The sequence below is a fragment of the Agelaius phoeniceus genome, chromosome 11 (assembly GCF_051311805.1).
Source record: "Agelaius phoeniceus isolate bAgePho1 chromosome 11, bAgePho1.hap1, whole genome shotgun sequence".
In the NCBI taxonomy this organism is placed as follows: Eukaryota; Metazoa; Chordata; class Aves; order Passeriformes; family Icteridae; genus Agelaius; species Agelaius phoeniceus.
Genome location: NC_135275.1, coordinates 14,653,812 through 14,679,576, shown reverse-complemented (window position 1 = coordinate 14,679,576; position 25,765 = coordinate 14,653,812). Strand labels below are relative to the sequence as shown.

At 35.5% G+C, this 25,765-nt stretch overlaps 1 protein-coding gene across 11 annotated transcripts in view; it reads left to right on the top strand.

Annotated features, from left to right (window-relative positions):
• Positions 1 to 25,765, top strand: part of CFAP20DC (CFAP20 domain containing) — an 87,894-nt gene that overhangs the window by 42,407 nt on the left and 19,722 nt on the right. For 10 of the 11 annotated variants that reach the window (XR_013183869.1, XR_013183868.1, XM_077184581.1 and 7 more), the window contains 7 exons: positions 1,946 to 2,104; positions 5,759 to 5,883; positions 6,990 to 7,164; positions 7,693 to 7,839; positions 12,977 to 13,308; positions 15,059 to 15,472; positions 20,411 to 20,617. Coding sequence is in view for 9 of the 11 variants with exons in the window: in XM_077184581.1 (XP_077040696.1) it covers positions 1,946 to 2,104; positions 5,759 to 5,883; positions 6,990 to 7,164; positions 7,693 to 7,839; positions 12,977 to 13,308; positions 15,059 to 15,472; positions 20,411 to 20,617 (1,559 nt within the window). In the remaining 2 variants the exon portion in view is untranslated. The remainder of the gene's footprint in view (positions 1 to 1,945; positions 2,105 to 5,758; positions 5,884 to 6,989; positions 7,165 to 7,692; positions 7,840 to 12,976; positions 13,309 to 15,058; positions 15,473 to 20,410; positions 20,618 to 25,765) is intronic. The other variant, XM_077184587.1, reaches the window with a different exon arrangement.

The following is a 25,765-nucleotide window of genomic DNA, read 5'->3' as shown; positions in this document are numbered from 1 at the left end:
CAACCCCTGTTCCCTCAGCTACTCCTCTAAATTTGTTCTCTAGACCCATCTTAAATTTTCATTAGAGCTGAAGGTTTGGCTGAATTAAAATGATTCTATACTTCATACCCAATTAAAGAAAAACAATAGTAAGATTTTTTTATTATTAATTAAGTTTCATATAACAATTACTCTTTAATAAAGCTTTTTCCCTCTCAGAATGAATGGACTAGTTAGTTGAGCCCCACTGAATGCAGTGACATTGTATTGAGAGTTGTTGTGCTTTAGCCTTGGCCAGCACCTAAGCACCACACAGCCACTCCCCTCAGTGGGATGGGGGAAAGAAGCAGAAGGATAAAAGTAGGAAAATGGATGGGTTGAGATAAGAACAACTTAATAATGCTAAATTGTTATTACAAGGGGGAAAAAAAGATAAATAAAACCCAAGAAGGACAATTGGTTTTTATTTGCATCATTTGTTTACCACCAGCAGCTCCCCCCAGTCAGCTTTCCCTGCAGTTGATGTGCTGAGCACACTGTCCTGTGGTCTGGAATATCCCTTGGGTCAGTTGGGGTCAGCTGTCCTGGCTGTGTCCCCTCCAGCTTCTTGTACCCCCTGCCATCTGCTCCCTGACAGGGCAGCTTGGGGAGCTGAACAACAGCTCACACTCCAGTGTGTCATCAGCTCTGCCACATGCCAGATCCAACACACAGCCCTCCACCAGTTTCTGGGACAAAAATTAAATCTTTCCTAGCAGAAACCAGGACAAGGGGTGAGCTCTTTGCTTCAAACTCCTTGGTGTGGTGGAAGAACTGATTTCAAGGTGCAATGAGTGTGTTACTCTTTTCAAGTAGCAAGTATACACTATGTTTTGAATTTTTAAAATGACAGTAAATGCAAAGGAGAAACCACATATATGGAGAAATTATTTCTGTATGAGATTCTTGAGATAGAAGAGGAAATACTTAATCTTTTCTGCCTCATGACACTGAAGCACACAAGCTTAAACTATACCTAGTTTCTTGTTTCCATAGTGATGCAGAACTTATGTATGGGGTTTTATCACTAAGTATTGCCCAACAGTGATAAATAATCTACTGGCTTGGCAAAAAAAAATAAAAATACTGAAAAAATATGTCCTGCACTGAAATACAGCATGGGACATCTGATTTTTTTTTATTTGAATCTCAATACTTGATCCCTTATTTATGTTTGGGTTTCAGGTTGTGTTTTCCTCTTCTTTTCCTTGGAAACAGGCTAATTCATTTGCTTATTATATTCAAGTCTTCTAAAATTTGCAATGAATTTGTATTGTAACATCAGGAATGGTTCTGACATGGATTCCTTTCTTTGCAGAGAGCAGCTTTCATAAACTCAGTCTATATTGGTTATCAAAGGGAAAGCAGAGATAATCAGCTCACATTCTGCTATGCCTGGAGTCACAAGAATACATAAGTTGACAGCTTTTTAGTTTATCATGAAAGCATAATGGAGTCCAAAGTTTGGAATTAAAGCTTGTTAAATTCTTTATTTGCATATATGGGACTTCTTTGCTACTTCAGTCCCACAGATATGAATACCATATTTAGCTGTTCATTTTATCTGAAAATCACTGTATCAGTGTTACAATTAAAGCTGAGCTGTAAAAAAAAAATAACAAAATATATTTCATTATTGTTTTGTTTGCTCTCTTGACAATTCAAAGAAATTGATTCTCTATGGCTACTCCAGCCATTAGTGTATATTTCTATAACTGTATTCAAATTTTTTGGCCTAAAAGTATACACAATATAATTTTAAAATTTGCAATAAAAAGTGACCAATTGCAGCAAATTTTTTCAAATTACCATAATCTATCTAGTTTTTATAGCCATATGAACTAAAGTATATGTAATCTACCAAATAATACAAGTCCAATTGAATTCCACAGTGTCATGAAGTAAAGCCCATGTTTTCTGATTCTAGGTACAACCATTGTTACACCTGGGCCATATGAGGCCTCAGATGATATTCCTCCAACCTGCCAGCTCAATTCTGATGTCCCACAAGTTACACAACTGCTGGATCTAAATGAAATTCACAAGACAAAAATGAAATGTAGGGAAAAGGCAGTGCAAGAAACAGGTATTCTGTTGTATTAAAATCCTGTGGGTACAATCCATACAGTGTGTGTACAAACAATTGATTGTTTTGTAAATGTCCATGTTTAGAGTTCCAATGTCTTAAAATGAAACCTGACAACTCCTGCACACCTGTAGTGCCTCAAGCACATAGACACGTGTCTGTTCTATAGTTTGAGATCTGTGTGGAGCCAGAACAATTCTAATTCAAGCATGAGATTTATAACAATATTTGAGATGTCATATGAATGTACTTTGAAGCATTTTGCAGTGAAGTTGTTATATTTCTTTTTAAAGTATGTTCACATCAATGAAACTTTGCTGGCAATATGAGTATGCAGTGTCCTCAGCTGAAAAGGGAAAAGGGAAATCTTGTCTTATTGGTGTATTGTCTTATTTTAATGTTTCTTTAAGCTACAAATAATAAACCATATAATTTAGACTTTAGCAGCATTGCACTGAAGAGACTTATTAAAGAAGCTGGGCAGTCGTGTGCTACAATACAAGCTATTGACTTGGATAAAAGCTAAGAGAAGGCAAAGAAAGGATTAAATTTAAAATTATTGTTACAGCTGAAGGCTAACAGCAGGAGACCTAAAAAGCTTTTGTTCTAGTCTCTGTATTGTTTATCATAGTTGTGAATAATCTCAATAGAGAATAACAGGGGAGCAAAACTTTGTTATGATCCAGATACTGGTTTAATAAAGAGTGGGACTTCAGAAAGCTTTAAGCTTGTTAGATAGGAAATCCCATATTTACTTTTTTCTGAAAAACAAAGCAGGTAACTTGCAGGAAATATCAGTTTTCAGAGCAAGGGTTTCAGTTTACTGGTTTTATGTCTTGTGGCCACTGTGTTGAAAAATTATGGTCTAGGAACCACTGCATGGGGTAAATGTGGAACATGACATCACATAAAATCTAGCTTTGCTCAATGCAGAGGATTCTACACTGGGGAAGAATGATAACTACAGTTAAGCTTTAAAGGATCAAAATTAAATGAATCAAGGCTGGCAGGTTATCATCACCAGAGATACAGCTCAGTAGAACTTTCAGATTTTAATATGTTTTTAAAAACTAAGTAGCAGGAAATTCAAATTCATAGGAAATGAAAAAGGTATCAAACCTTTAAATCATTTTTGCATTATTATCTGAAATACTTTATACAATATCAGCTAAACCATCTCAGAAAATATCTTACAGACCAAGAAGTGATTCAGGGAGAAGCAGCATGAATGATAATCTCTCACATAAGATATGCTGAAAACATTAAAAATTTACATAAGGGCATTTAAAAAGTAACCAGTGATACAAAGGATGTTCAATAAAAGCTGTTTTTCTTATCTCATGGCACAAAAAGAAGACATCATTTGATGTGATGATGCAGTTGAAAATTAAAAACTCATAAAAGAAAATGCCATGTTACACAGAATATGATTAAAATATTGAATCTACTGCTAAAAGAGGCTGGTAAAAATTGGTATAATTCCAAAATCAGTTGCCAATTTATATAGGTAACAGTAATGTCGTATTTAGCAGCAGTAAAAATGCGAAGAGAAAATTCAATTTTGTACTTCCAAGTATTTCCAACCTTACACTAAGAACTGTGTTGAAGGCAGATGATTTCAAAAGTCCATACTGAATTATCTTGTGCTATTTCTGAACTGTTGGGTTTGGCCTTTGGAACTGAATGTTAGAGAGATTATTGGTCTGTTCTAGACCAGCATTTCCTGTGTTTTTACGTTTAAGTTGGCATGTCTGCTTGAGTAAGATCTGTAAGCCAAGAATCAGTAGAAACTGAATTGTAGATGCAAATGCCAAGATGTGAAATTGCTTAAATAGACTTGGGTTAGACAATTGAGAGCTTTTTAGTAAAGCTGCTGTTTTGCTTTAAAACTGTGTATTGCTTCCTACCTGCAGTAAAGTCAACAGCAGAATTTCACCGAGGCAAAAATATTTCCAGTCCTTATTGTCTTGATTCAAAGTACTGATTATCTCTTTAAAGCAATTTTGTAAAGAGATAGGTCATCATTATAAAACAGCATTATAGAGAAACATAGATTATTTATGTTCATTATTGGAAATCTGGAGTTGTAAAATTATTCATAAGTTGTGGTGGTCTTTAATCCCACCTTATAAACATAGCATGTGTCCTTCCAGACATGTTTTTTAAATTTCAGGTGTTGGTCTGCTTGAAATTGGAAGCTTTGGTATGCTTAGGTAAATTTTAATTGGAAAATCTTCCTTTAATCCACTAAACTTTTTTGTTTATTTGATAATCAAAAGCCCAAATTATTTTTAGTATCATCCACTTTTAATTACACATATTATTTCATTATGTCATCAACACACTGTTATGTGTAGATGTAGGTAATTAATTGCAGTCAATTAATGTGGTCATTAAGAGAGATTTTAATGCAAATCAGCTTTTCTAATTGGAGATAACAACATCCCAAGGTAGCCAGTAAAAAAGAAATTGATGTTAAACCAAGACAGGTCATCTGATCTTGTGAAATGGCAGCTGTTAACAGCAACCAAATGTCACATCAGGAAAAGAGTCAGGTAATGGCAGCAAGGAGCTTCTTCTGTGCTTATTAGCACAGTAAATGATGATATTGGTGGCAAATGTATGATCTGGTTTTCATTTCCTTGATGACACTGTAAATAAAGCTGATCTTGAAATAAGGTTATGAAAAATGCTCAGGGGAATCGGCAGAATATTCTGTTTCTACTTTATTGCTTTATGAAGGTGTCAAATCTCTAAAGTGAGATAGCAATTTAATACAAGTTGGAGCATGAAAATATCTTTGGACATTGTAAATATTAAATATAAATTAATGTGAAGATACCATTTTTATCAGCTCTGGAAAGGAGAATTCACTGACAATACTGGAGAATTATAAAAGGAAAATAGATAGTACGTGCAGCTCTACAACCCCAATGATAAAATTAATGTGTAACCATTTTACTGTCCTTCCTTTTTAAATTTTTTGGAGAACATTCACCTGCATTCCATGTTTACTTTTTGTCTTGAAGACTGGTTGGCAATTTCCATGCTTTAAAAGACTTATAAAAATAAATCTACAGTTTAAGCAGTAAAAAAAAAATAAATAGTAATAAATATTTTAGCAGCAATAGAGTGCATTTGCAATATTAGGGCTCAGCCCTGATAATACAGTAGATTCAGTAATTTCAAAAAGCAGGGTACATGTAAATAGTTCTCTGAGCTGTGACTGATGCCTTGACAGTCTTGCCTTCATTTTTTGGTGTTATTATTTATTTATTCTGTTATTTATCAATTAGAGTTCTTTTTTCTTCCTGTCAGAAGTAAGGTTTTCACTGAAGTTCTAAAGAAATCCTGCAAACCTTTTTTTTTTGTTTATAAATAACCCACTTTTAAATAAATCTTTAAAGCAAGAAGATTAGAATTATGTCTCTATAATAGACCAAAAGTTTCTTGCTGATCTGTTGACACACTTTTATACAATGTGTATTTGCTATTCCTGTGTTTCTAGGGAGTGCACTTTAAAGGCTCATAACTCTTAAATATGTTTAGTATTCATAATTCTTTTCTTTTAGTTGATTCTTTTTAAAAAAGCTACTTTTTATTGTTTGTAAGTACTGTAATTTTTTTTTTTTACTCTTAATTTTCTTAACTTAGGTATTTTGGGTAATAGAGGCCAAGGCAACACATGCAATGGTAAAACTCAGGATGTATCACATATTGCATTTGGGTCAAAGATCCTTGGGCCACCTCCATCTTCAAGCAGAAGAACCAATGCAAAGGTAAGAAGGGCTAAATTCCAGCTACACCATTGGCCCTTTTGCAAAGGAAGATATTGATAAGGAGAGGAGTTAAACTAAAGGTTTATTTCAGAGGCTGCTGTGATAGTCCTGGAACACCCAGGGAAGGGCCAGGAAAATGCATGGGTGGCTCCAGCACAGGGCATGGGTTTATGAGCCCACAGGAGAGAAGGCCAAGGGGAAATCTGGTTGCTATTTTCAATGAATGTAGGGCTGTAGAGAAGCCAGACCTCTTCTAAGGGGTGCCCTGAAAGGCCAAGGGCAGCAGGCCCTCATTGCAGGGAGACCCTGACTAAATACAACAAAGTGGTTCAGTACTGCTGCTGAGCCACAAGAGAGTGGAGAATTTCAAAGCTTAAATGAAACAGGCTGATTCAGCATCAGATGTAAAGATGCCTCTTTCTACTGAAATTAGTCTTATCATTCTTTTCTGAATTTTATTTTTTTCTAGATTGCTGAAATTTCTCTGTGTGTGTGTATGTGTGTGTGTAAATGTTTTGTCTTATGATGGGAGCTATAATGCAGAGCAGAAATTACATTTCAGGATGCTCTGATAGTCAGCCTTACAGTAGCTCCTGTGATGCTGGCAATTGCAATGCCAGGGAAAACACCTGATCCCAGTCTGCCAGCAACAAATATGCAGGTTTTTGGAATCTGATCAGGACTACAGTTTTCAGTTTAACACCAAGAATAAGAGACCCAGCCAACTCTTGAAAGTCAGGTTGTAAAATGATATTCCTTTCTTCAAAGAAAAAAATACTCCTGAGGTCTAGAATAACTATAAGTTTTAGTCTTTTTATTCTGATAGTGAATTCTAATTTTTTCCCTTTTCTTTGCATTGTTCCATTCACTCAGTGGGAAAAAAAAACTCTGCTTGCTACTTGACTGTAAGGATTGAAGATATCACACTGAATAGAGCCTACCATGAGATTTTGTGAAAAGATAGTGTTTTAAAAAAAGATTTGGAAATATATATTTGGAAAAAAAAGTGTAATTCATAATCTGTGTTTTACCTTTGAGTATTTTGAAAGCTGTTATATTTTTCATCAAGAAATAATGTTTTTCATCAAGAAATAATGTCTTTCAAGGTAACAAAGACCTTGGGTAGCAAAACATCGTGCCAACTTCAAAATTCAGGAATGCCAACTGAAACCATACCAGAAAATGAGAGATTGGAGCTACCACTGTGGCCATGCAATGATAGTTTAGATCAAGGAGGCAAAAGAAGTACTCTCCAAACAATTGCAAATGAATATCAAAATGGTAAGAGCATAAAGCAAAGAATATGTAGGCTTTTCAAACTGCCAAATTTTTGCATGATTGTGCCTTTGAATCTAGGACTTAATTCTTTGTTTTTCTAATCCTTTATCTACTTAATTAATTACTGAAGACATATTCATTAAATCATGATTTATTCTCCTGTATGAGGGTGAATAAATGCTCATTTTCTCTGCAGCTATTTGTATTGTGAGTGATTGAGCCAGGGATCATCACCTGCTGGCAGTACCCACAATTTATACACATGCTCCTTTTTCCTCATGCTGTGAAAATAACTGAGCTGCTACAGTGGTTCTTGATTGTTTTGCAGACTTTTGCAAGCCTGGTTTTTATAATTACTATGGTTTGCCCTTCTTCCATACCTTGTGTTAAATTTTTCCTTCCTTGTGACTGCCCTGTTCCTGCTGCCCTGCAAGATTCCCATGCTGTTTAGATGTTTGCATCCCAGTACAATACCCCATGTGGATACAATATGAGTCTTCACAGGCATTTCATTTCTGCATTGCATTTCAGACCCTGAAATTCAGACTCAGAAAACATCTGCAAGTGGAGAAGCAGATTTTCAGCTCACCTCACCACAAGTACCATCACCAGACAAGGACAGTCATATAAGATTATCTCTAAAAAATGCAACCAAACCCACATGGGAGATAACCAATGGTATGGTAGTCATTTTATGTTATTTTACATTTCAGTTCTATGTGGTCTGAAGGAATGTTATAAATTTCAAAGAACCCAAAAGCAGTTCATATAAAAAATAAACATCTGTGTTGTGGGGGATTATGGAAATCAAGCACCCTGCAACAGAATTGCTTTAGAGCATTGATAAAGATTTGCAGGATTAAGCAGAGTACCAGAGCAGTGAATGAATATCAAAAGAAAAATTCCATGCTCTCATGATTAAAGGAAAAGAACTAAAAATAATTTATTCTTTAAATCCCTAATAAATTTAACACTGAAGATTCCAAATATGAAAAGTACAAGAAATTTTACTTGTCCTAGATAAGAGTTTAGAATATTAACTACAGTATCTATGTAATATTGGAAGGGGAAGGAGGAAAGGAGGGGGAAAAGTTTGTTTTGTTTATAGAGTTCAGTGGTGATTCATTTCTTGTTATTCACAGAAAGACACTTCAGCTTACATTTTGAGGTTTTTCCCTTTCTCTGAGTTTTTTCCCTCTCTGACAAAAAAAGGGGATTTTTTTTGTCATTCATTGTCAATCAACTTCCTTTACATGAGCCTGGGAATTGCCTTCTTGGGGCAAAGTATCCCTTGTCTCTATGAAAAAGTAGTATTACTTTTTATTAGAAGGCATAGTCACCAATTTGAAAAGTGGTTGGACAATTCAAATGTGCTCAAAATTGACCAATGAGATTTTCCTTCATATTGTGAGTGATTTCCTTTGTGTTTATTCTTTGGGGATATTTAGAAGTGATTATATACTCTGGCAGTTTCAGTAATTCATAATTTTTATTATGGGTTCCATAATTTGACTGAAAGAGATCCAAGATGTTCAGGCAAATAGAGAATTCTTCCTGAGAATTTTTTAATTCTTTCCTATTCATCTGAATTTTGAGAACTCTGAGGCAGGAATCACTGTCTTAACTTTTTTTCATCTAGAGCACCAAAACCTCTATCTAGTGCCATAATTAAAAAAAAAAATCAACACTTGTTATTTTATGAAAATATAGGTGATATAAAAAGAGAGCTTTGGGGCAGTAGGCTGGCCTGTCTGAATGTCCTCTCATAGATTCAGAGGCAGAGAACTGAGGAAGAAGGATATGTGTAAACTCTGTTCTTCTGCTGTTTGAATTTCAAGGAATGAAAACTGTTTCTTTATAATCTTAGTTGTGTGTACAGACAGATAAATGCATTATGTGAGTTTGTAAGGTACAGTCCTACAAATTTTTTCCCTGTATTTTCATTGCCTGTCACTGTTGGCACACTCAGTCTGCAGATTTCTGTTTCTTTTCAGTATATGAAGTTATCTCATTTTACATAGATGACTTAATGATTTCCTTATCCATCAGTACTGGATTTATTTTTTCTGAAAAACTTCCTATAACCAACTTCTTCATCAGCCAAGTCCCCTTCTAGGCTTTCTTCTGGACATCTTCCAAAGTGGGATAAACTTGACCTGAGAGAAGAGAGAAAATGAATAAACAGTGTTTATGCCAATCTTATTTACTCAATGCTGAAGCCTTCATTATAATGTTAGGCTGTGATTAGGAGCTTTAGCATAAGTCTGACTGTGTAGAAGAGCTAATTAGATGTTAAGGTGATCATTCTTGCATTTATGTTGTTTGCTGCAATGTTGTGATTACGTAGTAGTTTGCATATTTTACTCAGAATGTACTCCAAATTATTCATTAGAATTGACATGGAAATTATGAGTTAAAAAGAAATTCTAGTATAGTTTTTGTTGGAGAGGTAAAGAGATTTTGTTTAGTCCAAAACTCCCTGTATCTTTCACTTGTGGACTATTGAAAGACTGCTACACTCACTACAGGTTACAGAAGTTCCTGAACTCTGTAAGCAGCATAAAATGTCATCTTCAAATCATAAAGACATTTTTTGCCTGCCCCCTGGATATTTCATTAAGAATAATTACTGTGCTGTGTGAATGAATGTTTGGGTTTGACTTATTCCTAACTCAAGTATATTTCTTCAACTCTAGAAATGAATGTAGTTCTTTACAGACTAAAAAAGCAGGATATTCAGTTTAATATTACATAGATAGTAATCATTTTAAAGTAGTTCTTTATATTTCTGAACTCCTTTTGGTCTGGGCAAGACATTATAATGGTGACTAAAATGTAAGAAATTTTTGGATATCTGAGGCAGAGCCAGAATTAGAAATCGGGAGTTTAAGGCTCTAATTGTCTCATATTCTCTAAATACTTGATAAAAACCCTTGCTCTGGGATTTATTTTGCATGTTTTGATACTACATTCAAAATTGACTTAAAATCTTAAAAAGCAAGTCATCCATCACATTGTTTCCTTCAGAATTCATTACACAATTTTATCTGTAATGCCCTCTGCAAATTAAACAGCAACAACTGCATGGGAAGCTATTCTAGAATGAGAATAGAGGTGAGATAGGTGAGATTGTAGTGTGGGAAGTGGGTTGCTGCTAAGTCAGTAGACAAAAATATGAAGCTACCCCCCTCTACTCTTTCCCAGTTCTATGTGCATAGGAATTAGTGAATTCTCCTGAAGTGGGTTGTACACTAAGTGTATAACCATACCCTAGAGGGCTCTTCACAGTGGTCTGAGCTATTAGTGCATATTTGTAAACCACAAAGGCAGCATGAGACATGTCAAATCTCATTTTATCATGGGGAAAAGACCTTCTGAATACTGAAGGAGTTTATGTTATGGTTTTTTTTGTGTTAGTCTCGGCACCGACAGGGAAACCTAATAAAATGTGTTTAGATTAAACTGGAATGGTTGGTGCCAGACTGGAAAGAAGACTGCACAGTGCTGAGATAAGAAAACAATACAAAAAGTTTCTTAGCTAGGTAATTTTTGAAGTTTTTTTTTATTTATTTGTTTTGATAAATGCAGCAAGTAAAAATTTTAATATTTTTGCCTTAGGAAAAAGGGTAAACATCATTTTAGACTTAGCAACCAAATAGCTGGGAAAAAGATTCTTCCAATCCTGAAGAGTTGTCTAGTTGAAGTTTGGGGACAAGTAATATTTTTGTGTCATTTCTGTATAGCAAATTCTGGAGTTGTGAACAAGGCATCTCCAGGTCCTAAGACTTTCAAAACAATCTCAGTCTTGATGGGCCAGATTCCTACAAGATAAATAATTGAATAATTGAAAATACTGCTTTAGTGTGACAGTTTTTCAATCATGTTAGGTCACAGAATCAGATGGGGAAACAACAGTTCCTGAGTCTTTGTTCTTGAACATCCAAATACTGTGTTCAGCCTCACTTGAAAAGCTCATGAAAATATCCCTCTTCTCATTTCATTTTTACTGGGGAAATGGTAGCTTAATAAAGGTAGCTTATATAGATATAAAAGCATAAAATCTGTGAAATGTTCATGACTGTGTTTTGTCTTATGATTTCAGTTGTTTCATTTTGTGTACCACCCTTCACATGTAATTCCAATTGCCTATAAAATTGTTTTGTCAGAGGAGCATGACACAATCTTGAATGATAGTAGACTGGAGAATTCTGCTCCAACACCCTCCTTTGAAGAACCTGTAGTTATAGATACAGAACTAAAAGTCATTTGGTTTATTCATTGAAGGGTGTTTCCTAAAAGTTTTGAGTAGTCTCACTTATTTCTTGATGCTCTTGACGGAACTAGTCCAAAATACTTATAAAATAAATGGAATCACTTGCATGTTCAGCTTTCAAGGCTTAAAATAATTAAAAGCAGAATCTACTACATTGTTTTAAACCAGAACAATTGTCTAATAGAATAAATTTACTTGAAAAGCCTTGGGGGTTCTTACTAAAGATGGTCTTCATGAAGAGATTGAAAAATGTTTTTTTCTGGAACAAGAAGGTGTGAGCCATGGTCATACAAGAGACATCAAATCTCAACCTTCCCCTGGTTCCTGGATATTAACTGGAGTTTGGTAGCTTTACACTCTTGTCTTCAGTAAACTGGAAAAATCACAGCAACCCAGTAAGAAGACAGCTGTTTCTCCTGGCATCTCAGTTTTCTTTCTTTTGCCTTTATTTATGGTGATTCAGACTTCCTCCCACCCTCTCACTCCTCCCAAGCTGCTGAATGTGCCTGAAGGGGTAATTCCAACAAAACTAAAAGTAAAATATCACTGTAAAGCACAAAATACCCTTCTAAACTTACTGTCTTCTGTGGTGGCAAGCATTTTATTATTGCAATGTTACTTTATTATTGCATTTTTAGTATTTTTTCATTGAGTTTTTTTAATATGGTTGATGGTAACTTTGTTTTATGGAGCTGGAAAGTTTCAATATCTAGTGAATAATCCACACCACACTACCTTTAATGAAGATAAGGGAGTATTGCATACTTGAGCAATTCTCCTTTTCTTAGATGCTATTTGAGATTGGTTGTAATCAATCAAATTGACATTTTTTTCTATACCATCATTCCAAACAGTAAAATATAATTTAACAATAAGAACATAAAAATGGTCTTTTCATGTGTATCTGGTGCACTCAATCTTTAAATCCATTTCTGTAGTTTATTGTTTGTTTTAAAATTGTCAGATTAGTTGTGGCTGTATTCAGGGAAACCTGGTGAAACAGATATCTTTATACATTTTTCATGTCACACTTTTTTATCAGAACAGTAGTTTGAAATTGAGATTTAAACCATAAGTTCTGAATGTAAAAGTGTGGAATTTCAGCATTAAAGAAGAAGCAGACTGTAATATTATGAACTTTCCACCAATGTGTGATTATTTTTTAAATGTCAGATGCAAAAAATGCCTTTAGAAAAAGATCAATGGCCATATTAAATAAAATCATGCTTTCCCAGAATAAAATTCAGTCGTGGGTTTCAAATCTTGATGGCTAAACAGTTTCAGGTTTGCAAATGGCAGGTTTTCATGTCCTGTACCAAAGCCTGTATACTTTTTGAGCTCTGTTTAGAAATTTTATTACCTTTGCACTTTGAAAGCAACCTGATCTTTTTCATTGCATCCTCATCACTCTTATTCTTCTTTAATAGGCAAAATATTTCTGTATTAGAGAAACTTACTTTGCTGTACAACTTTCTGAGAAAATGAGAATGATCAGAGTAGCTGACAATTTACATATTTTGGCATTGAAATTGTGTGTTTCAGATACATGGGTGTTTCCAGAGAGGTTCACTGAGAGCATTCAGTGGGATAGGAAGGAGCACTTTGAAGCTACTGGAGGTTCAGCCTGCTGTAATTTACCCTCAGCCCAGACTGCCTCTGTTGAACCTCCCAGCAGGGAAACAGCTGATCACCAAAGGAGTAAGAAAGAGGTTTTCACATTTTCATCCAAACCTCGATCAGCTCCTTATGGAACATCTCCCAATATATCCCCAGAAAGTTCCATTTCCCCATTGGAGTTGGAGCCCGACAGTAACGGAGAAGATGAGCAAACCAAAACTGAAGATAGCTCTGAAGGAACTGACAGCAGTGAGGAGGTAGGCCACTTTGTGCATGTAACTCTTGATAAAGCACTCCTCATCCTCAAACTCCTAGGATGAGATTCTGTCTTCAAGGTAGACAGAGAGGATAAATCATCTTTTCCCCATATACCAACGGGTAGATTTGTCTCTGTCAGGTTGCTGTGTCTAACCAGATACAGGGCTCAGAGCAGGTGTACCCTGTGTAACAAGTTGACAAAAGAAACCTAACTCTGTCAGCCCCTATGCTAACAGAGAGATGCCAGAACTGTGCATCATTTCTACAAAAAAAAAAAAAAAAAAACCAAAACAAAAAACTGCATCATAGATTTGAGTGAGATCCAAGTCCTTTATGGTTGCTCAAGACTTTAGTAAATAAGACTTCATTGTGTTTTTTAAAACTGCAAATGGAGACTGGTTTTGCTCATTGACATTGTTGAAAGTGAATTACAAAATTCCAGCTTTTGAATGTCACTTGATTATTGGTATTTCTGCTGCATATTCTGTCTGAGCATCACCAACTTTAATTCCTTTGTAATGTGGAAATCTTCCAGCGATGAAATTAATGAAAGAAAACAATTTTTTAGTATACCTATCTAATATAATTTGATACTATATAGAAATTTTCTGAATTGTCAATGTATGCAATAATTTCATTATGTCATTACAGTAACTGCTAAAGTTTCTACTTTTATGAACATTCTAATATATTTCACTTCTAACTATAAAATCTGTTTCTTAACACTTGAACCTGCAGCTCACAACAGAGAAATAAAATGTAACTGAGTTGCATAATAGCAAGATGGGCTGAATTTAACTGTTTTACAAAATAACGGAGGGAATCAAACTATAAATTTCCAAAATGTGTACCATTAATAAAACTGAGGGATTATCTTCTTGAACATACATTTCATGCTGTGTAATCCTGGACTCACTGAAGTCAGTAACAATCTTGGATCCCTTTCATGTGCAGCAGGATTGCACCTCAGCTGTGAGAGGCACTGCAGGTGATACTGCCTGACATCCTCTGTGGGAGCATAGGGCACAGGAGCAGCTCATGAGATGAGGATGAGGCTGCTCTCATCCTTTCTTTCTTGCAAATAAGAACACTGAGGCTAACACTAGATGCACTCTTGCATTATTTCTCTTTTCATCTGTTCCATCCTGCTGATTGCTGTTGAGATAGGGTATGAGTGAACATAATACATTTGATACATGGGATATTTTGCAGAGACTTTGTTAGAAGCATGGATATAAGGTTAATAAACTAACCTCTAAAATTCTTAAATTGTATTGAAATGGTAATGAATATGATATCCAGTATCATATGATTACCAGAGCAGAGCAAAGTGATCTCAGCAGGAGTTACTGCTTCTACGTTTAAGTTGAAGATGCAGCGTGAAAATATGGAATATTAATAATTCAAGGGAAAGACACCATCATGGACACATTGCTTAGTTTTGGTTTACAGCTGTAATAAATTCTATTGAAATTATGAATGTCAGGTAAGACACGGGTTGTGGATGTTACCAGCATTCAAAATCTGACCTGACATTTTGAAAAGTGTAATCAGCTTCAGATGTAAGAATATGTTTATGGTATAGTCAGTGTATTTGCCAGGAAAAGCAGCTGGTTTTCAGAATCCTTGTAAATTTAGAAACAGGAGGCAGAGATTAAAGAGAGATTTTGAAGTGTTAAGGTTATGTAAAACTGAACTGTGTAATGATGAGAGGGAACCAACCACTCTTGCTTTGTTTCCTAAATTTAGGATGACGACAGTGAACTCATCCAGAGTGCTGAGAACATTGAGAACAGCCAGAGTAGACAAGGAACACCTGATTCAGCAGTTTTTAAAGAGATCCCATTAAATAAGATGTCACAGGGAAATGAATACTGGAAGAATAAGGAACACAGCAAATATAACTTCGAAGAGGCCACCTTATCAAAACCACAGAGTTCTACCATGACAAAACCAGAATCTATTAGCTTTCAGAGAAGTTTAAAGCCTATCCTTTCTCTTTCTCCAGTTCAAAGTAAATCCAAATCCTTTAGAGTAATTAGAAATGTATCTGAAGAAACTGAAAGATACGAAGGAGTTTCAGATCAATTCGAAAGATCTGTCAGTAAAACATCTCTCAAGAAAGTTTCAAATGGAAATTCATGTCTGATAGCACAGACTTGTGTAAGTGATTTTTACTTTGAAATTGAATTACTAGATTGTGTAGAGAATCTATATTAGATATACCCATTTGCATGAAGTGATTAATAGTATATCTTTCATTCTGATATAGTCTGGCTTCATCATAACTGCATTTGCTGTGCTCATTCTGTTGAAAGTTGATTTTGTAGGGGTTTGTGGAACACAAAATCATACTCCAAATATAACAGAAATCACAAAGGTTTGTAGATAAAAAGATGTGTCACTGAGCAACTCACATTTTGGAAATAAATTAGTTAGAAAATAGTTTGGGGCTGAAAGGTTACAGAGGAAAATTGGCAGATTTTAAATTGCTGTGTTAACAAATGCCCACAGCAGGAGTGTTAATTTGGGTACTTCATGGTGTCTCTGTGTCAGCCCTGAGCAATGATGAATGATGTGCCTGGGAGCCAGAGCCAGGCAGCCCTAAATAGCTGGGGAGAGTAACAGGGCAAGGACAGGGAAAGCACCCGGAGTACCTCAGCAGCAGGGCCCTGCATGCTTCCTTCCAGCAGGCCTTAAATAGCCTTTTCTTCAGGAAAGGTGCTGAATAACTGGTGCTGGAGGTTTTTTCCCAGAGATTTGTGTGTTTGCTTTTTGCATCTATATGGCCTTTGCCTTGTGACAGTGAATTTCAAACTTTAATTGTTATTTGTGGGGGAAAAAAAATGTATCTTCATTTTTTTAATACATTGTCTCATTCCTGGTGCTTTCTTATTCTTCTCTTTGTTATAAAAAAGCAATGATTTCTTTTTTTTACTTAATATTCTTTCCTGTGCCACTTCCTAACTCATGGCTGTATATCAGATTCCCTTGCAGGTGTGTCTTTTACAGGTCTAGGAGTGGTATGGTACTCAGTCCCAGCATTGCTGTTTTGTGAATTGTTTTGGATAATTTTACCCAGGGATGTTGAATTGAACTCATGATCATTATTGTAAGCATGATCATCATTGTAAGCATGGGATTTGTTTTCTAGTATCTTGGATATATCTTGAATTTCTTATCATATCATTGGTCCCCAGGTATTGCACACCTCTGGAAAAAAAGAATAGACTCTTCTCTTTTGCAGGGTCTCTCAGCTGTTCTGGGTGTCCTTGATGGGGAAATGCTCATCCTGCCCTGGCACAGATTGATTTTTGTGAAATGAGTCTCTTTTAGTGTTGGTCAGGGTTTAGGTGTCTCAGTGCTGTGAGTTGTCTTTCACACTGGGCATTCTGGAAATCTCTTCCTGTATCCTGCAAGTAATTTATTGGATTGGTGAAGGCCCTGCACTTTTCCTGATAAAAACAGAACATCCTTTTCCATGAAGGTTGTGGAGACTGGTTTCCTTTGGGAAAGAAGGAGATTAGGGGGAAGCAAGGGGAATGAAACAAAGCAATGCAAATGAAAATCAGAAGCAGTGCTGAGACTTTATTATCATGAGAAGTATCAGTGGCTGCTGATTTTAAAGACTATGAAAAGCAAAAAAAATTAAAAAGCAAAGAAAATCCTTTTAATAGCAGCATATGTTCTATGTATTTATGATCTGGAAAAGACATTAGAATTGCCACTAGTGATGTAGAAAATGTGGAAGAAAGCAATGCATGGGTTCATTTCTATTTGGAAAGATAATGTTTCTGTAATTTTCAGTGATAGGAAAAGCCCCAGTTGATACCAATAATCTGATTCTCTTTTTCTTAGAGATGGCAATACGCAGTGAATGTGTATGATAAAATTTGTTTATATTTTTCATTCCCTTACCCTCCTATTATAGTTTATAGAAATTTAATCCTTCTTTTTTCCAATAGCTACTTACATCTTTGCAATTAAATGTATTCCTTGTTTCCTGATACTTTCAAGTTTTAGAAAATTGTTCCAGTTACAGTTTATTAGGTTTATTACTTATTATAACCATAACCTATTTGTCCATAATAAATGAAATTATACATGTATTACTTTCCTTAAAGATATTATCTGTGTTTAATGCAGTCATCAACTTTGTCCTGTAGAACACAGCTAAATGTGGCCTCTCTGGGTGGATTGCAGTAGTTGATTACTAATTTAAACAATAAGGTTATTACCATACTGCAGTTGTAGCTGTAAATGTATTGCACATATAATTTGTTCCTTGTATTTTTTTCAAGAAAAAATCCTATTATTAATGTATAGAAACTCATTAGCTACAGATTTTGTTTTATTGCTGCAAAACATGAGATTAAAGTATCTGGCAGATCTAGGTCTTACACTTGATCAAGTCTTAAAATTTTAGGGAAGCCTTTCCTTGGACTTCTTTGACATTTCTTTTTGTGCTCATACAAGGGACCAGTAAAGGAAAAAAAGTGCTTAACCAAGTCTTCTGCAATTGATTTGCCTGCTGCTTAATATGCTTTAAGGACCTGGTTTCTTGCAATGTTTTATTCATGTTTTAATAGAGTTCTCTATTATTAAGTTCAAATATTTTTAATTAAGAAAGAAGTATAGCCCTCTGGGAAATATTGCAAGCATGTAGATAGCTGGTAATTAAAGTTTTCCACACGTACAACTACATTCAAACAATTCTGAATAAATCATTTGAACCTAGAAGAATGCAAATGTCATTATATATGAAAAAAAATCCTTTAAACAACAGGTTTTAGCAATCTAGCAAAAGTTTTAAGTGCTTAATAAAAATACTTTATTGTAAGGAAAGGATATTCAAATAGACAAGATAAGCTTTTAATTACTAAATGAAATATTAATTTTAGAAAAATTTAGGAGTATTGGAAAATTACTTCTTACATCAAAAGATTCTCCTAAATTACAAAGTTAACTTAATTTCAAATTCAGTTTTCAAATTCTCTCTTTGAAAACCAACAAAGACAATATAAAATTTTTGAAGAGGCTTTTTGGTAGCAGTCATCTAAACTTGAAGAATAAATATTCCAAACTATTTCTCCTTCATTAGTTTATTTTAGGGGATGTTTAACACAGAAAATGGTCATAGCATCTCTTTTCCTTCCTGAGTGTGATATTTTCAGAGTGAGACCATTAGAGGAAAAGAAAACAGAATGACAATTTGAAACAAGCTGGGGAGGGGAACAGCAGATGTTTAGAATTTTGCTGTAATAATTCCACAAATCTATGCATTTTTCTTTATAGATGTAAAGGAAAAAAGCAAGTTTGGGCAATTTTTTGTACTTTTATTAAAAAGAGAATGAGAAAAAAAAGTTCTTTCAATAGTTAGTGCTTTTATTCTGCAGAGCACCAGTTCATTCTGTCAGTTTAATGACTGCATACCAATTATATGAAGGAAGAAAGATAAGCCAAAGCTTCTCTTATCATAAATAACTACAGAAGGTTTAAATATAGGAAAATTAACAGGAAATCAGCATGTTCAATAGGATCAATAAAAGTTACAGCAGCTGCAGGTCTGGTAGAAAATCGATACATTAGAGCAAAGCAGGCTCCCCAAGCACAACAAAGAGCTTTGGGTGAGGTGACCTAATGACTAATAGTCCCTGAGCTAGTAAGAGGCATTCAGAAAGGGTCTGGAGAAAACATCTCACATTATTTTAGGATTAAAAATGGTAGCAGTCATCAAAATATTCAGGAATTAAGCTTGGACTTCATTAGCGAGGTTTGTAAAAAAGGAATGGTAACTGTGCAAACTGCTTCTGTCATCTTATGCTTTGTATCTTCTCTCATCTTCTTGTACTTTATATCTTACATGCATAGGAAGAAAGCAAAGGAGGTAAAATTTCACTATGAATTCTGGTGTAAGGTGACTTCCATACCACTCACAGATACACTAAAACATTACACACCACCTTTCATAGCAAGAGAAGTTGTCAGTGTTTGTGTACTTGTACTGCTGACTTGTGTGTGTTCTTGAGGTCTTCAGTTACCCAGTGCCTTCTCACAGCAGAAGAGTCTGAGATCCTCCCTTCTGCCATGAATGTGATACATTCCTGCTCTAAAAGCTCCATTCTCTTCACTAGAATCAAAGCTCTGTCCCTCTTTGGGATGGTGTTATACAGGGTCTCACAGCCCACTGGCCAATACTCCAGTGATCTAAACCTATTCAAGTCCTGCTCACTGCCTGGATTCACTTTGCAAGCAGAAATGCTTTGTACTTACATTTTTAGAACCAAAACTAAATGTCTCAAGTATTAGACTTGTTCCCTTGTGGGAGAGCAATCTATGTGGACCCTTTAAAAAGGGGAAAGCTTTTCTTAAAGGAGGTGTTCTTTAAACAAAGATAGTGCCAGCAGCAGCTTGGGTGACTTTAAACTATTTTATCTTAAGGGTTTGAGCGAGGCTTAAGTATCAGCTGCAAAATGGTTAGTATGTGTTTGCAGCTTTTGGCCTGTGGATCAAGTTGGGTATAACAATTAGGGTTATATTAACAATTCCATCAGTGGATTTGAAGTGAAAAGACATTGAAGTTTACTTGAAAATTCATACACTAGCAAACTGCCAGAATAACCTTTGAAATTTAGTGTTGACATGGCTTTCCAGAGAAATTTTATGCTGTGCTTGACCAATAACTAAATGTTACATTGATGATGGTGTTGATGATTCTGTGATAACTGTGGGATTGGCTTTAATTCAAGATTTGCATTTAATAGCTGATGGATTTTTGAACTTCTTAAGGCCTGCTTTTATCTTCTATTTTTAATTGCAGTGGAACAGCAACTTCACCAAACACCCTGGATCAAAACTGCAGTTCATTACAGTGCTTGTGGTGTTCTTCCTTCCTGTAACTGTTTATAAATATGCTTGATCTTCATAGATTAACAGAAATCTGTTGACTAATTTTTTCTAGTAAATATTTTGTTTTTTCTTTCAGTATTGAAGCTTTTTGAAGATTCTCTGAGAGATTCTCCAAGGTCTCTCTGGGTTTCATTCATCTATTCTGTTTGGTGATCCTGTCTAGATTGTTGACTTTTCCATTTTATTTCACAGGAGTACGACAGGAAAAAGTACCAGTCAAATAGACTGAGTTCATCTGAACTACAGATGCTGGCCAGCATGAAGAGACAACAAAATGAAGAATTATGGGATGCTGGGATTTCCCATGGGCTGAGTGCCACACAGATCAATTGCTGCAATGTCAGCCTAAGTATCAGCAGTGATGATGATACAGCAACCTGGAACTCTTGTTTCTCACCAGTAAGTCTAAACTCCCAGTATTTTCTCAGGGGCCTTGAATACTAAATTTTCTTTGAGTAGAGTTGAAATTTAAGGTATCATTACCTAAGGCTCTTAGAACTTATCAAGGAAAACATTTAACCAAGACATAAGCACTTCCAGCATGTTCTCTAGTACCACCATGGAAAAAGAGCAAATCTATTATATATATTCCTTCCTAGAATTCTGAATAATCATGTAGGCTGTACAGTTCATGGCAATTGTGGCTGACAACCTGCAGGTGTGTGATATAGTACTTAAAAATAGTTCCAAAATGAATGAAACCCAGATATACGAGTCAGCAGCTGCATTACAGTGTGAGTAATGGAAAATAATTGCCTCTTACAATGATAAAGTCTCATTACTGAAAAGCTAAATGTTTAAAGAACTGAAGCAGGAGAAAGCAGCAAAAAGCTGCAGTAGTTCTGAGCACTTAGGCTGTGATCATTATGTGTTTTACACCTTGGATCATTATTTGTCCTGCTACAAAGTGGTACAGAATCACACACAGATGCACTATGTGACAGTACTGCTATAAGGAGCAGAGTATTTTGTTGCATTCCACCAAAAAGTATTGAATGTATGAAAGCACAGAATAACATTTCTGGAACTATATAAAGGTACTAGCAGGAGCTGCTGTAAAACTAGATAACCTCATGCTCCATATATATATCAGGAATATAGCTGTTATTTTATTACAGTTGAGGCAATAATAAACAATGAATGTGGCTTAAGTAAAGCACACAGCACAGCTCTGAGGCAAATCCAATGTTAGGAAACTAAACACAGCTGTGTTGCCCCAATATAAAGTATTGCAGAGTAAATGCTCTAAAATGTTAGGTGCAAATTACCTTCAAGGGCCTACAGGGTCCAAATAGAGGGGCCTGGAGCAGCAACTTTCCACAGTGAATGATCAACACAGTGCTGGAACTCTGGAGTACCCTGTTAAATGAAGGCTTCAAATGAGAAGAAATTTATTGATAAGTGAGTAATTGTACAAATAAGAACTTGGTTTACCAAGGAATATTTTGCAGGACATCAGAGAAACATTAGCTGGTATTAACTATTTGATATACATCTTCATTAGGCATTTTGTTAATTTAATATTTCCAATGTGTTTTCTCCCTACTCATTAAATAGGCTCAAATATGGTACAAATCTGCAAGACCAGACAAATGGAACTCAAATATAGAGAATAGCAGTCTCATTATTTTTTTAGCAGTTTAATTATAAGGAAATTGATAAGAATATTTAGACACGTCAGGTTTGGTTATTACAAATTACATGACTAAAACAAAATGAACTTTTAAAGTAAAATGTACTGCTGCAGTATTCAGTGAAGCACAATGTGATTGCAAAGACTATTCTTTGATCTTACTGCCTTGATCAACTTCTGTAGCTCCAATCTAAAATAGTGTTTAGATATAATAGGTTAGTAATATAAATTGCAATTTAATATAGTTGTAGTTTTTCATAACAGCCCTTTATTGCTATCTTTCTCTACATAATTCAAGCATAAAAAACAAGATTTTGTCTTTGAGAGAGCTCTTCACATTTCATTTAGCTGACTGAAGAGTTTGGTGTGCCTTGCACATTCAGCCTTGTCAGGTTTCTCCTCTGCATTTTGCAACATGGACATTGAGGGTTCAAGATACAATGGCAAGAACCTCATTTCCAAGGAGGGATAACTTAGGAAAGAAACCTAAACTTTCTCAGATAAAGATTACCACTTAGTCCCTCACAAAAACAAAGAAATTCAGCTTTTGAGGTCTTGCATACCCATTTACCTCAGCCTTTGTGGAGAGCAGCACTGGACCAGTGGAGTGTCAGTCAGTCTCCAGAATCTCCTGCTGCACTTCAGATTTTCCTTGCTGAGATATCAGCCAGAGCACCAGCTATTCATGGATATCATGGAAGCTTTTTGTGTGGACTTGTGTGTTTAACACTACTCAATGTAATTCTGTTCCAACATTTGGACAAATGCAGACTATATATGTGAGGGTGATAATTCACTTTGTAGTCCTTTGGTATCTAAGAAGGCTTTAACAACATTTGTTAATGGAGGTGATTATTTAATCACCCCACATTCTTTTAACACAGAAGCATTTAAAAGAGTAGTGGGGGGAATTGTTGGTATGCTGCTGTTAAATGTCAGTATATTTTGATATTATTACAACATTTCAGAAGGCTTGGGAGTAGCAGTGCGGTGCCAGTATTCAAATGGTTAGCTGAAAGTCTTTAGTCATGCATTCTCTTTCTCTAAGACCTAAAATAATGGAATTATAGAATACTTTCATTTGGAAGGGACCTTTAAAGGTCATCTAATCCCTCCCTCCTACCACTGGGCAAGGACACCTTCCACTAAACCCAGTTGCTCAGGTCCCCATCCAACCAGGCCTTGAGCATTTGTAGGGATGGGCAGTCACAGCTTCTCTGGGCAATCTGTTCCAATGCCTCACCACCCTCATTGTAACATCTGGTCTAAATCTACACTCTTTTAGTTTAAAACTGTTGCCCTTTGTCCTACCTCAACAGGCCCTACTAAAAACTGTCCCCATCTTTCTTGTAAAGCCTCCTGTAGGTTCTGAGTGGCTGCAGTAAGACCTTCCCAGAGCCTTCTCCATGCTGAAAACCCCAACCCTCTCAGCCCCTCTCCACAGGAGACATCTTCCAGTCCTCTGGTAATTTTTGCAGCCCTGCTCTGAGCTCACTCCAGCAGGTCCAAGTCTTTCCTGTGCTGAGGAGTCCAGAGCTGCACTCAGTGCCCCAGGTGAGGCCTCAGGGGCAGAGCAGAGGGACAGAATTCCCTCCCTGAGCCTGCTCCAATGCTTCCTTTGGATGCAGCCCAGGATACAATTGGCATTCTGGTCTAACAGGTCATGTCTGGTTTTTCAACCCCCAATACTCCCAAATCCTTCTCCACAGAGCTGCTCTCAATCCCTTCATCCCCCAGTACTAGTAAACTCATCATTTTCTCAGCTTCCAGTTTTTATAAAGTGTTTCTTTTATATATATATTTATTCCTTATATATGTTTCTTATGTAAAAACTATATGTGTAGAATAAAAGCAGATTTGTTTTTATGTCTCTGATCTTTAGTACCCCTCATTTGAGTTAAGAGAATTTTCCAATGCTCAATCCTTCCAAAATCAGATGTACAAACTGCAGAAAACTTTATAGATATATATATATGTATATATGTATATAGATATAGATCTGTAGCCATCTTCCAGTTGCACAAGTAAATGATTTTAGCAGTGCAGTATACAGAAAAGAAATAGAAATAATCCTTATATTGGAATTTCAGAAATTAAGTACAGCTTGAAATTCTCATCATGATTAAACTTTCATGCTTACATGTGTTTCCAGGTTGTATCTTTCTAAATCTTTAAATCAGTAGTATCAATTGCTTTCTCTTATGTTTTTCAAAGATAAATAAGGAGTATTTTCTTACAAATTTTTCTTCATTTTAGACATTTGTATCCTTTAGGTGGAATCTATGGCAACAGCACCACCAGAAGGCAGCTTTTTGTGTATCTTTCATTTTGAAAGACCTTTGATGTTTTGCAAGGCAGGGCAGGGTATAATCATGTTAGATAGTGAATTTATGTATCAAAGTAATATTCTATATATAAACCACATTCTAAGTGATTTTAATTTTTTTCATCACTTAACCATTTTTAGCCTGATTTCCAGAATCATTGAAAAGTGTCATTTTACTGACTTTAATGAATCTGAGAAACCCTTGTCAATGTAAAGGCACATGGATCAATCATATTATTGAGCTGCAGTTAGAACAGATGTCCTTAACAACTACAAAACAGATACACTGAAATTGTGGATTTATATTCTATGATAGTCTACCAACAACTGAATATATGCTGTCAGGAGAAAATGTTGAAATGTAACTGGTTTAGCTGCTGCTGTAAACTATGACAGCCAAAAAGGAATAAAATCACTTTGAATATTATACATTAGCTAGTATTGCCTCAGTTATAAATATGAAAAACTTCTATTTTAAAATGGGTTTACTTTGAAGGAGAATTGTAAACCCTTGTAAAATGTGTGTGGGGCACAGTTTCAATTCAGAAATATGTGTTTGTAGAGCTAAATATTTTTAAATATTTTATTTGACCATGTCTTACCTGTGTCTTACCTGAATGTTTTCTTAAATCTTAAGATCTATGAAAATCCATGCTAGATTTGCAACACCATGAAAGGCACAGTTCTGTATATTCCAGAATGTAATGTGAAGTTTATACTCACACATATATACATTATCCAAGAAAATTTGCAAAGCTTACAAAACATTTCTGTTTAAATGCCTTGCATTATTCTAGAGATCTTGTAAGGCTTTCTTGCCCTGTCAGAGAATTGGCCCATTCAGCTTCTTGGATAGTTGTTTCCACACTTCAGACACCAATTCAGACACAACACAAACATTTTGGAGAAAGATCTATCAGAGAATTCAGGATATCTTCCTACATATGGTCCCTGTTTCTCATCAGAAATTCAAAGGAGAAGGAGGATTCTCCTAATTGCTCACTGATATATCCTGGAAGCTTGTAAGTGATATAATAGTGATATAATGTTGCATTAGCAGAATCCAAATTCTGCCCACCACTAAAACCTGTCTTTCAAGTTAGGACGACTCCCAGAGAAGAAAGATTACTTGTTCCACAAGGAACTTCCTAAATATAAATTCAGTCACATAAGTCTTGATCTGAAAAATATTTGAAATAGTACTTCCAGGTTCATACCTAATTTCTGGAAGGTCTTTTGGCCTCCTTTGTGAGTCTTCAGAAAAGAAAGCCACTTAACACAGAAATGATCTGGCAGAAGTGAAGTCTGACAGACAAGAGGAGTGTTATTTAAACCCAGAATTATGCCAACTGTGAGCTCAGCTTGACAACCCCTGGAGGGATCTGTTCACATCAAGTCAAATTGCAAAACTGAGGAAGAGTATTCTTTACTATGAAATGAGACTAAAAATTATTTAGACAGATATTCTGGTTCATAGACTGACTAATTCACTCTCTGTCTTGTCTTCATCTTCCACTAGCTATCATCTGGGAATTGCACTATCCACCACCAGGCAGTGAGTCATTTTTGGCAGTAATTAGGATGTCAT